The sequence below is a fragment of the Suricata suricatta genome, chromosome 2, assembly GCF_006229205.1.
Source record: "Suricata suricatta isolate VVHF042 chromosome 2, meerkat_22Aug2017_6uvM2_HiC, whole genome shotgun sequence".
Lineage (NCBI taxonomy): Eukaryota > Metazoa > Chordata > Mammalia > Carnivora > Herpestidae > Suricata > Suricata suricatta.
In genome coordinates this window covers 78,564,220-78,576,973 of record NC_043701.1, presented here as the reverse complement: position 1 = coordinate 78,576,973, position 12,754 = coordinate 78,564,220, and the positions used below count along the sequence as shown (strand labels likewise).

Genomic DNA, 12,754 nt, shown 5'->3' with positions numbered 1-12,754 from the left:
TACTTAGATATGATAAATATTGTCTAGGAAGGCAATCTTGGTTTGCTTGCTCAAAGATAGGAAAATGGCTGATTGTTATTTTTCATAGTGTTTTGTATTAGGTAAGTGTGGCTAGAATCTTTAATGTTCCAGGGAGCTTTTGTAGTTTGTGAAGAACATTACTGTTTATGCTTCCATTAATGCTAATTTTAAAAATAAAATGTTTCATTGATATTAAAAAAAAACAAATGGTAAGTATTTATACTGTTTTTTCAGTATTTACTAATTTTATTAATTTTTAAATGATTTCATTTTTAAGTAATGTGTACACCCAGTGTGAAGCTTGAACGTACAACCCCAGGACCAAGAGTACCATGCTCCCCTGACTGAGCCAGCCGGGCCCCCCAATATTTCCTCATTTTAATCAGTATCTTACATTAAGTATTTATTTTCTCAATCAGCCATTCTTTGAAATTTTCCTAAAATCAATTATATATTGATCAATCTGTTGCTCCAAATTAGGAGTACAACCTTGGTGTTTTCTATTTATATCATTTTTGGGTAGAAAGCCCCACATTGGATTGTTTAAGTGAAATAAATCCAAAGTAAATTCAATATGAAAAATACACTTTAATCCAAAAGTTTGAATATTGGCACTTAGCTATTTACAATAGTATTTACAATATATTTTACTGTAACTTTTATGGAGATAACTATGTACACAGAGTTATCTGGAGTTGCTTGCTTCTGACATACAAACCATCACTGTGTAGAAAAATGTGAACAGTTAAAAAACTGCTATAACTCAAAATCAGTATGATTGAATAACATTCTGACAAATTTTCCTGGAGTTGAAAAATGCTGGTTAAGTCACCATAGAAGAGGAAGCAAGACGTATGGTCCCCAATTCTTCCCATTTTGACGTTGTTCTCTTTAGTTAGCTGACCTAAATGTGAAGGAAAACGTATACCTGAATTCTGGGCAATTTCATAGAAAACAGGGCTTCTAAGTCTAAGACTTTGTTTTGGGCCTTTTACTGTGAGTCTATAGCAGATGGTCTAACTTTAGGTAGACTTCTTAAAAATATTAAATGCTTATAGCCCATTAATCATTTTTATGACTGCCAAATGATGGTTCTAATGGTAGTCAAGAAAACTAGCAAGTGAGATGCCAGACCACTAGGTGTCTCCTGTGTGCTTTTCGTGAAGTTGACTGCTCTGCAAAATTTTATGCTTTGATTGGAAGCTTCAGTTTGAGAAAGGGAAGTAAAAACAATAAAGAGTGAGCAGCTCTGTTAAGGTCAACAAAATAATTCTTAATCCATTTGCTACAGAATAAAGTTTTAAAAAGCCCAGGCTAATACAATCATCCACCAATCACTTTCTTTAAGGTCAAAGTGGCCAATAGTCAATAAAGCTTGTGTAACTTTGTGATAGATATGGTTGGTTATAGCTACACTTTATTTGATTAAGTCCTGGGGTCAGAAATCTAAAAGTTAATTACTATTTTGTACTTGTAGAAAACTACAATCCATTTAGTGAGTTTCTAGAAATAAATCACAGAGAAAAATAGATACTACCTGTTCTTAATGGTCTTCCTGGAAATTATAGCCTTTGCCTGTAATTTAATTCCTTGTTATCCGTTTTCAATTTCCAAGTGACTAGTAATAAACAAGCTACTGGTTACTGGGTAGTAGGGAAAAACTTCTTAGTCTTCTTTCCTTCTAGGAATTTCATGGAAGAAACACGGCATGTCTTATAGTAGTATGAATCCACGATAACTGGAAGTAAGTTTTACTTTCTAAACTACAAATGGTTGGCAACTGTCTCCTTAATAGTGATTGCAGGAGTAGGTCCAACATGAGTCCATATATAGCCCTTCTCTGGTCTGGTAGGAACCGTGGGAAATGGTGATGAACGTGACTTGAAATATTCAGAAGGTGCGTGACACACAAATTCCAAGTATTCCATCTTCCTTGGAAGATCCTCCTCTGGTCCTAAAAGGCAGACAGTGGAAAGATTAAACACCTTTTGAACATATATGTCATTTTCACAAAGGGTTAAAATTCCTAGATGCTCAGACAAACCACTCTGGTGACCTGACATTAGTCCTTGACACATGTATTATTCTGAGGTCACTCTCAACCACTTTTTCTACTTTAACTATTTAACTCCCCCAAACAGTGACTCAATGTAGAAAGGACTTTAAAAATAATATTAGTGCGCCAAGCAGTGTTGATTCAACGCCCGTACTGTTCTAAGCACTGTACATACGTGGGTCCTCTGAGTCGTCGCAACTCTGCTGGGAGGCAGGCACTATTATTATTCCTCTCCTATGTCTGAGGAAAATGAGGCAAGAGAGATTAAGGAACTTAATGTACGGCCCGGGGCCTACAGCTGCTAAGTGCTGGGCTCTGAACCCAGACAGTCTGGCGCCACGTGGGCTCTGAACCTCTGTGCCATGCTGCCCACTCGAGTGTCTGAGGGTTAGAACAGGAGGTGGGAAAGGAGGCCCAGGGGTGCTTCTTCACACCCCCACCTCTGCTGAGAACCCAGGTCTCTAGGTCAGGGAGATGAAGTCCACTCTTCTGTGTACCTACAAGCAGAAGACTTAGAACCGATGGCGTATTAAGCTTCACCCGTCGGTGAGAACAACAGCAGTAGATATTTGTCCCTGTTCCCTCTGGAAAAAACAAAAAACCCTTTATATGGAAAAGTAATGCAAGCTCACTGCAGAAAGGTTGAAAATATGGGGTTATTTAAAAACTCTGAACACTTTTTAAATTGTATTAATCATCAACTTCTTCCTGTGAGTCTACAAGAAACATTTATACCACTTCTTTTGTCAACTTTGAAATTCATAAAAGTACAGTGGCTGCCATTCAAACTATATATAATGACAAGTTATAAAAGGCCTAGAATGATTGTGTGACATGTGGAAGGACACATAATTAAAATTTGTAAGATGCTAGAAATAAGATAGTTGCTTTTCAAATTATTTTTAACTAGATTTTTATAGGTAAATATGCCTAAAGAAGCCTAATTCTTGAGCAATAAATTCTTTTAATGGAGTTTAACCTGGGTCGCTCAGAAAAATCTTATCCACATCACGTTTTAGTTGGTATATACTGCTCTAACTCAAAAATTGATAGCACTTGAACTCCAACTATATAAAATATCTTTCGTATTTTCTATAAAGTTCTTTACTTTTTAGTATTTAATGGTGCCTATGTTTATCATGAACTGAATTACAGTCCCCCTAATTCATATGGGCCCTAATCCCAAACATAACGGTATTTAGAGATTGGGCCTTTGGGGAGGTAATTAAGGTTAAATGAGGTCATAGGGTAGAGCCCTAATTTGCTAGGATTGACATTCTTCTAAGGAGAGGAAGAGACGCTAGGAGTGCGCACATACAGAGGAAAGGCCATTCGAGGCCTCAGTGAGAAGGTGGTGCCTACAAGCCAGGAAGAAAGCTCTCATCAGAATGTGATCCTGACAGCACCTTGATCTTGATCTTCAACCTCCAGCCTCCAGCACTGTGAAAAAATAGATTTTGTTTTTATGGCGCTCAGCCTGTGCTATTGTGTTACGGCAGCCTGAGCAGACTAATACATTCCTTTATATAATAGTGGAGAATTACCTATGCTGCTTGTCATACTCACCGATGATATAGGATGCAGGATCAAACTGGCCGCGGGGGCTCGAGAGGGTGGGAATGAGCCACGTCAGCGCGGCACTCTTCTCGCAATACTGGTCCTGGATGAAGCCCCTGATCTGAGCATAGTAGGGCTTTCCATCTTGTTCATCAATCACAGAAACAACGTCTCCAATTTGATAATACACTCCCTGGGGGAGATAAAAGATAATCCCATATTTGAAATAAAAATAAAAACCACAGCTATGAACTGAAACCTCCTTAACATGAAATAAGCAGTTTGCAAAGTGGTCAGTAAAACACCTTTGAGACAGTCTAATAAATCAACACTTAAACAGTTGATGCTAATCCTAATTTTTTTCGGTCTTGAACGAAAATTACACACACACACACGAAACTTGCATCTGGAGAAGACATTTGTTATAAAGACACTTTGATTTCATATCAGAACAGTGCTATCCCCATTATTTTGGCCACAGCCATTGAGTTGTATAAAGGGTAAGCAACTTGCTGAAGGCTACATAAGGCCAAGGAATGCAGCTGAGGCTCCTTTACCAGCTCGATGGTCCTTCTCTGTCCTGTGCTGAAAAGCAGTGCTTACCTGATGTGAATACGCTCTACGCGTCTCCCTGACTGGTGTCCATAAAGAAAATGGACAGGACAAATTCAAACCCAAAGAAATGACAGAAAGTCTTCTGATTATAATCAGTCTTCAGGATAGGTCCTTTCCCATTCACTGATAACCTTCCATGAGACAGTTATATTTCCAGCACTCAAGCCTTCATATCTTTTTTTTTAATGGATTTATTTATTTATATTTATTTATCCTTTTACTGTTTATTTTTGAGAGAGAGACAGACAGACTGACCATGAGCAGGGGAGGGGCAGACAGAGAGGGAGACAGAATCTGAAGCAGGCTCCAGGCTCTGAGCTGTCAGCATACGGGGCTCCAACTGACAGATCACAAGATCAAGACCTGAGTCAGAGTTGGATACTTAACCAGCTGAGCCACCCAGGCACCCCTCAAAGCTTCATGTCTTATCTCCGCTCCATTTCACAGCCAACTAATCTGTACATGTCCTGTGTCTAGCCCTCCCTAAGACTCTATCTGTTACATGTCTGCCCTACATCTTGAAAAGGAAATAATCTCTCCTTCGAACATCTATAATGGCTGATCCAAATCTTTATGATACTCAGCACTCCCTTAGGTACATGTGGTTCTCGGCTGAAGAAGGAATCCTTGACTTGCAGGAACCAGGTGATTTATTGCTGCTTCACTCAAACCAGGACCTTGGCAGTTGGTAAAGCCAGTAAAGATACTGTGTATCTTGACCTAAAAATAATTCTGAAGAAATACTTGTAGTAAGTGAACTGTGACAGGAGTTTCTCCTGGTGGACCCTTCACCCACGTGTCTAAGTGTGAGTGTTGCCTCTGGATCACTGGGGACAGGCAGGGTTAACGTGGGCCACCACATTCACATCCATCATCATCTGGCCCTTGTAGCTCCTGTTCAAGGTTCTTTGTCATATAAATACTTCGCACTTATGGTTTACTTTGTCTACACACAGAATCATTACTCCCAAATTACAAATGATTAGTTTGTTTTTTCACACATAAAAAACAGGGCTTTGCTTATCACAGGCACTCAAATATATGCTGAATGAATATTAGCTCAAAGTATATAATAGTGTGAAAACAGAACTGCAAGGCAAAGACAGTATCCTGGTAAAAGGCGAGCAGTACCTGGCTCATGGTAAGTGTTGTGTTGTGTGTGTACGTACCTAGAGCACTGAACGTGATGAAGGCACTTAATCTAGGAGTTCTTTCATTCGCAGGGAGGTTTCGGGAAGACAAGAAAGGGCCGGCCCAGCATGCGGAAGAACACTGGACTAGGAGTAAGCCGAGTGGTTCGTGGGGCTCTTTCACCGCAGGAAGACCAGGTAACCCTCTGGAGTCTTGGTCCTCAGACCCAGGGGCTCCCGCTCAGCTGCCGTGAACACGCCTGAGGGGCCTCCAGGTGAGCAGACAGCACTGACTTTTCGTCTCCGCCCTGGTGCTGCCCGCAACGGCCCCAGTGCCGGCCTCGGCAGGCCTGCCCATGGCATCCGCAGCATCACCCGAGTATCTTGTTGCATATTCTGTCCTTATTGTTCAACAGATGTGGATGGCAGACAGCAATAAGAAATACTGATACGTGTGACAACAGGTCCCACATGCCGTTGCCTTTTGCCTTTTGGTTGAGACCTGCCTGGAAATCACCAGTAGGCTAAATCCTTAGCCTAACCAGTTGCTTCTTTTTTTTGTTGTTTTTTAAGTTTATTTATTAATTTAAGTAAACGCCACATCCAATGTGGAGATTCCCGAGATCAAGTGCCACATGCTTCACTGACCGAGTCAGCCAGGCGCCCCCAAACCAGCTGCTTCTGGAGTCTATCTGTAAACTGTATGTTCAGCCATGAACAAATCTGAAAACATGATGATGCCAATTTCTACTCTTTCTTGAGTGCTTACTCTGCTAAATGTTTAACATACATGATCTTGCTTCACCCACAGAGGTAGCTGTGATTTACGATCCCTATTTTATAGAGGAAGAAACACCAGAGAGATTGTCAGTCACACAGCCACGTGCCAGTGGAGCCTGGAGCTGAGCTCTGGCCCGGGCGTTGGCATCAGACTGCCTGGCCCCATGACTTTTGGCTATGTTATCTTTGACAAGTTCATTAATTTTTCTGTGCCTCTCCATTCTCATCCATAAAGTGGGAATAACAGTAGCACTTCATGGAGGGGACTGAAGGAAGTAAAGCATGTGACACGCTCACCTTGGTGACTGATGCATAGCAAGCACATACAAAATTTCAGCTATTTTATTCGTAACAGTGATGAAAGGCTAGAAATACAGGACAGAATTTTGCCTGTGAATATAGACTGTTAGTCTGGGATAACAAAAAAAAAAAAAAGAAAGAAAGAAAAGGTACACACAGAGTATGACACTTGAGTTTCTCAGCATTTGGTCCACTTCGGTGAGGTATGAATCACTGGTTTGTGTCACTGCCCCCCAAAAGGTAATTCAGACCCCAAAACATGAACACTATTTAATGGCTGCTGCCTGTGCCAGGCCTGCCAGGTTCTGAAGCTCTTTTCTATGCTGCAACTGCTTTCCTAAGGTTTCTGGTTCAAAAATAACAGCAGTTCATGTCTCTCTGAAGTAGCAGATGTCTGTGGGCTTTAGACCCCAGGAAACTTGACTTCCTCACTCTTTTATCAAAACATTTTGGACTCTCTCACCATGGGCTTCTAGTAGATGTTAATCACCACCACTGTCCTTATTCCTCTCACTTCTTAAATGCATTTTAGACTCTCTATGCCTCCTCTACCCACTTGATACCAGGTCTCTACAGTCTCTACTGGTCCAAGGCCCTGCTCTGGCTTCTCACAGAGTCACTGTCACAGTGACTAGGAGCGCTCACTCTTTCATGACTTCACACTATACATTAGCCTTTTGAAATACTTAAAAATCCCATGTTTCAATAAGCAGCTACCCAGCAGCTCTGGATGAGATGTTTTATGCCAGCCACCTATGGGGGGAAACAGCTTAGAAAAGAACAAGAAACAATCACACATTTTACAGAGGAGCAGAGGCCTTTGGACTAACCCAACGATTGGCAGAGTATCATACAACAGGTCCAAATCTTCCCTCAGTAGCTCTACAGATGCTTACCTTGTAGAAGATCGATTCTGCGGTGATTATGGTGGAAACAGACTCAGGAGCTTTGATGGGCTAGGAAAAAAACAAAAGGAAGCACATTCATAGTGTATTATGTGTGTGTGGTGAGGATAAGCAATTTTCCAGCCATTTATGAGAATGCTGTAACTTCAGAAATCCGAAATCTGTTGTTTATTGACAAGGAGTGCAATAAAAAGACAAACAATTTTCTGAATGTTGTGGCAAGGCAGTCTGAACATTTCCATGGCTATTTCTGCCACCGTCAGCTTAAAAATTGCTGAGAACCAAAGCGCAAGCTTCCGATTATGTTGCCAAGATGCACTGCAAGCGCTCTCCAAGCTTTATTACATATTAACATTCTAGTTATAAAAATGTCCTGGCTCCGATGGCCTGGGCATGACAGGAATAGAAGTCATAAAAAAATATGTGGGCGAACACAAGGTGAAAAGGTGTCTCACTGAAGACATTTTCCATCTCAGCTTATCTATGGAACTACTAGGATATTCACTGTTATCAGAAGTAATTTTCTAGCAAGGCGGAGCTGAGGCTATACGAAGCTTCCTTGAGAGTTCTTAGTAGCTTGCCGCCACCCAACCATTACCGAAAGCCCTTCTTAAGCTGAGCATATGCCTGTATGACACGAGAACCGGGCCTCCCCAGACGTGTCCTGGCACCATCCTTGAAGACAGGTTTGCTACAGAAATTGATACTGAAATAGCTGCAGGGCATATTCAAGCACACGAGAGGAAAACATGTGTTTAAGTGACACAACTATAGTCATATGAACATTTACTTAACATGCTTTGTCTAGTCAACGAATACCTCATTTTAAGAAAACTGAACTATAAAAGTCTTAACTACATTAGAGGCAACTCTTCTCAATGGGAAGAGAATCTGCAATCTGCACAGGAATACACTGCAGGGCCCCTCTGTGTTTTATAAAGGAATATGCCCAACTTCAGAGATGCCGTTGCTGGTAAGGGAAGCTTTCCTGTTCTAAAAGGAAAGAACACCATACTGAGGTTTTAAAAACTAGTCTCCGTTTCTGTTTGACCATTTTCCCCTTGTGTTTACAAAAACCCTGAGCATTTGCTGCAACAAAAGGTGCCTTCAACTACCCACCGCACAAGTCTGTAACCATCTGTTTTCTTACAGCAGCAGCAGAAAAGATTAGTGAAATTTTTTATTCATATTCATCAAACTGATCATCGTAAGGCAGTGAGATACATTTTCTAGGGCTGTAATAACAAACGTAAATGAATCAGTTCTGGTATTATTTAATTCAGTCTTTAAAGAATAAAAAGAACATTTTTTCGGAATAAACCTGGTGATACCAAGAACGATAATCCCATCTCCTCCTTTGCACAGAAGACCCAATAAAATGCATTCGAGGTTTAGGTTTCTTTTAGACTCACATTTAATTGTTTCCCAGTGGAAACAATTAAAAGCTAAAAAGAGAGAAAGGACATTATAAACTGTAAACAGTATGCCTCCTGCAACAGAGTTAACTTCCTTTTAGGAAGATGTGGACCACTCCCCAGAATACTGCAGAAAGGCTCCCAAGAGCAAAGTTGGGATGAGAGATGAAGGCAATGACAGACACGCTACACACACAATGCCATTACCGTAAGGCACTGTCCACAATCATCTTACATTTTTTAATTTAAATATATGTCTTCTTCCTTTTCCTTTAGTGGAAACTTTCTTTTCAGCAGCTGGGGCAGATTTGTATTTAGTGTTTCTGAGCCGAGCAGACCTCCTGTGAATTTCCTGTTTACTCTGTTACAGAAACAAATAAAGAAAAAGATAAAATTGTAGAAAGATTGCTGTCCTGATACAGCCATCCTGCAAGGACTCCAGAGTATGCACTTTATGCTTTTCAGAATTAGGTAAGAATGTACCTTTTGCTTTTATGCTGGCTAATCACCGGAGCTAATTAGAATGGGAGGGCCCCCTAGGCAAGCATCTCCAAGGCCTCCAAAAAGGTGTGAACTATTTACATGACGGCAGGGAGGCAGGAGTGACAGAGTGCTAGTAAGTCTAGGCCAAGGTAAGAACTATTCCTTTGTTGCGTTTATAGTAGTGAACAACGCTTATTAACGATTGAACTCTCCAGCCCCAGGGCGAGGGTTAGGTATGGCACTACCTAAAATGGAATACTTATGCTGCCATTTAAAACAACGACATGGTATTACTTAACCTGACATAATGATAAAGTAACCTTTAACAGGGAAATAGGTCCAGGAGCATGATCCTGTTTAGTGTCTGTGTATATGTGTCTGTATCGAGATGTCTGGTTACTCCTGCAAGTGCTATTACTACAACGAAGGGGCTTTGAAGGGTTTGTAATTTTCTTGCATTCTGCACACTTTCAATTTCTGAAAATAACAAAAGGTGCTTAGGATGGGCCAAATCAACGAAGATCTTTTCACTCTGGGGGGGGGGGCGGCCCGCTCTAGCAGGGTCACCAGGATCGGGGAAGGCCCCAGCGCGCGCCTCCTCCCCGCCCGAGCGGCCTCCGCCCACCTCGAGCCCAATAGGCCTCCGCGGGCGGGAGAGGCCGGAGAAGCTCACCTGCTTGCCGCCCCCGCCCCCGTTGCTCTGCGGAGGGACAGCCGAGGTGCTGGCGAAGGTCGCCGCGCCGAAGCCGCCACCGCTGCTGCTGCCACCCGTCCCGCCAGCCGCTCCCGTGCCGGCGCCCCCGCCGCCCGCGCTGCCTCGGCCCGTGCAGTGGTGGCAGAGGATCTCCCCCTGCGGGCCCTTCTTCCACATGGAGGACGACGTGGTCTTGCAGACGCTGCAGGTAGGCTTCAGGCCCAGTGGCATCGTGGCGGGCTCGGGCGGCCCCCGAGGGCGCAGCGACACGGGAATGGCGACCGCCGGCCCGGGCCGCCCGCTGGTCGGCCCGCCACTCCCAGCGACAAGAAGAGCGGCGCGGGCGCCGAGCTGTCCACGAAGGGACCAGAGCGCGGCCGCTGCCCCCTGGAGGCAGGAAGGCGGTTCCACCCGCTCTGGGCCGGCACCTACACCCGGAGGCCCGCAGCGCCGGGAGGTAGGCTCGGAGGCGGGACCCCGCCTGGGAAGCTTCCGGGATGGGCGGGGTCTGCGGCTCGCTGGCCGCCCCCCTGACCGGAAGTGCCGCACTCGGGATTTCATGAATTGGACTGTAGTGCGACCCTCAGTCCCTTACTAGGGGACCTGATCTACTAGGGAAGACTTTTGCAAACTTTTTGGCCTGGGATTGGAAGGTAAAATGCAGAACGCGAAATTAAATTTGAATTTCAGATAAGCAGTAAATAATATTTTGATATGAGTGTGTCCCATGGAATATTGTTTCTCTGAAATTCAGATTTCACTGGATGTGCTGTATTTTTATTTGCTAATCTGGCACTCCTACCGAGGACCCCTTTACGGTCTTAAAAATTGTATTTTAGATCCCCCAAGTACTTTTAGGAGTTAACATCCATGGACATTTATGCATTGGGAGTTGAAACACATTTTAAAGCCTACGATGTCAGGCATGCGTTCATTAGCTGTTGGGGGATGATGTCACCACACGCCCTGTAGCCTCTGATGATGAGCATGCCAGTGAAAACATGAGAGTGGAAAGACAAATAACTGGCTTGGCATTGTTGGAAAGAAACACTTTTGACCAGGAGGATCTTTAGAAAGGGTCTTGGGGCCTCCCTGGGGCACACTGGAGAACAGCTGACGTAGTACAAGGGCACTATGACGAGCCAGCTGTCTGTCAGCACAGAGCCTGATGCGGGGCTCGAACCCACGAACATGAGATCTGACCTGAGCCGAAGACGGAGGTTTAACCGACTGAGCCACCCAGGCGCCCCTATGTTTATTTATTTTTGAGAGACAGAGAGAGAGACCGCTAGCGCAGGGGAGGGTCAGAGAGACAGGGAGACACAAAATCTGAAGCATGCTCCAGGCTCTGAGCTAGCTGTCAGCACAGAGCCTGACGTGGGGCTCGAACCCACGAACCACGAGATCATGACCTGAGCCGAAGTTGGACGCTTAACCCACTGAGCCACCCAGGTGCCCCTGTTTTATTTATTTTCGAGACAGAGCAAGACAGAGCATGAGAGAGGGAGGGGCAGAAAGAGAGAGTGGGAGACACAGAATCCAAAGCAGGCTCCAGGCTCTGAGCTGTCAGCGCAGGGCTCGAACCCACAAACCACGAGATCAGGACCTGAGCCCAAGTCGGAGGTTCAACTGAGCCATCCAGGCACCCCTCAGCCTCACTTCATAGTGTAGTGGTTGCATACCTGTTTTCAAGATCCTGGGTTTTCTCGACTTGATATACTTGGAGACATCTCAATGAATATGTTGGTGGCATGCCCCAAGGAGAAAAAGAAAACTATATTGAAAGGCTGTGATGTCACAAAATCTAATTTAGTGCTTATGGCAACCCTGAAAGGAATTATTATCCCTATTTTTTTGTTAACTGGTGATTAACGAACGCAGGACTTTGATTTGGACCGGCTGCAGGCACATAGCCTCGGCTCTGGCACCACATCTGGAAAAGCAGCCCTAGAGTCTGCGCTGTGGCTCAGGCATTCTTGCTCTAAGTCTAGGTTTCCCCAATAATAGAACAAAATATTAACTACTTTCCAGGACCGTTGTGGGGACTAAGACCAACTATAAAAATGGTTGAGAAAAATATGTAAGGACTGTTGTCTCATTTTAGAACAGTGCATTCTGTGAAGGGCATCTAGGTGGTAAATTTCATGCCCCCAAGGGCATCTCTCCCATTTCCTAACGTACTTCTCTTTGCAGTTCATCTGCAAATTACTCCCTCTCATTCACTGAGAACCTTGACCTGTGGCTCACCAGCTTCACCATCTTGGGTTGGGTCAACATCCACAAGTGTGAACACCCAAGACTCTGTTCCCTCCAGTCCCCCTCAGCCCACATCTCCATTTCCTGTTTTTGTCGGCTCCTACAGCTCCTGGTCATACCCTGCACCCTTCTTAGATCACCAGGAAGAACTACATTTCACTCCCTTTTATCACAGAGGAACTCCAGCCACCAAATCAAGAAAGAGAACATCACCACAAATGCCCCCGCTTGCCGCTTATCCAGAAATAACCACTGTATTGAGTTCAGACACCATTGATTTTGTAGATTCACCTTGTCAGGCTAAGCAAGTTGCCTTCTAGTTCTACTTTCATCACAAAGTATACAATTTTATCAAATGGTTTCTCTATGAGATGATCAGAATGCTTTTTCTTCTTTATCAATGTGTGGATTACATGGGTTGATTTCTGAATGTTAACATTACAACTCCTGGAATCAACCCAACTTGGCCACGATACACCATTCTTTTCACATATTGCTGGATTTGGTTTACTAATATTTTTCAAATTTTGTGTCTATGTTCA

At 43.6% G+C, this 12,754-nt stretch overlaps 1 protein-coding gene across 2 annotated transcripts; it reads right to left on the bottom strand.

Annotated features, from left to right (window-relative positions):
* Positions 1-589: 589 nt before the first annotated feature.
* Positions 590-10,415, bottom strand: GATAD1 (GATA zinc finger domain containing 1). 2 transcript variants are annotated; one of them, XR_003904746.1, is made up of 6 exons: positions 9,936-10,415; positions 9,015-9,140; positions 7,356-7,415; positions 3,644-3,827; positions 1,559-1,975; positions 590-925 (listed from the first exon to the last, which is right to left on the bottom strand). XR_003904746.1 is itself a non-coding variant. In XM_029928970.1 (5 exons), exons 1-5 carry the CDS (start codon positions 10,185-10,187, stop codon positions 1,785-1,787), a joined length of 813 nt encoding a protein of 270 aa, XP_029784830.1. In that variant the 5' UTR covers positions 10,188-10,415; the 3' UTR covers positions 590-1,784. The 2 variants fall into 2 exon arrangements, 1 of the variants encoding a protein (XP_029784830.1); XM_029928970.1 differs by having other exon boundaries at positions 590-1,975.
* Between the last annotated feature and the right edge of the window lie 2,339 nt (positions 10,416-12,754).

Coding starts and splice junctions, on each gene's coding strand:
- GATAD1 (XM_029928970.1), bottom strand. CDS start 10,187: ATGCCACTGGGCCTGAAGCCTACCTGCAGCGTCTGCAAGACCACGTCG. Junction 9,141..9,935: donor GGGGCGGGGGCGGCAAGCAG/GTGAGCTTCTCC, acceptor TTTCTGTAACAG/AGTAAACAGGAAATTCACAG. Junction 1,976..3,643: donor TCCTGCATCCTATATCATCG/GTGAGTATGACA, acceptor TCTGCCTTTTAG/GACCAGAGGAGGATCTTCCA.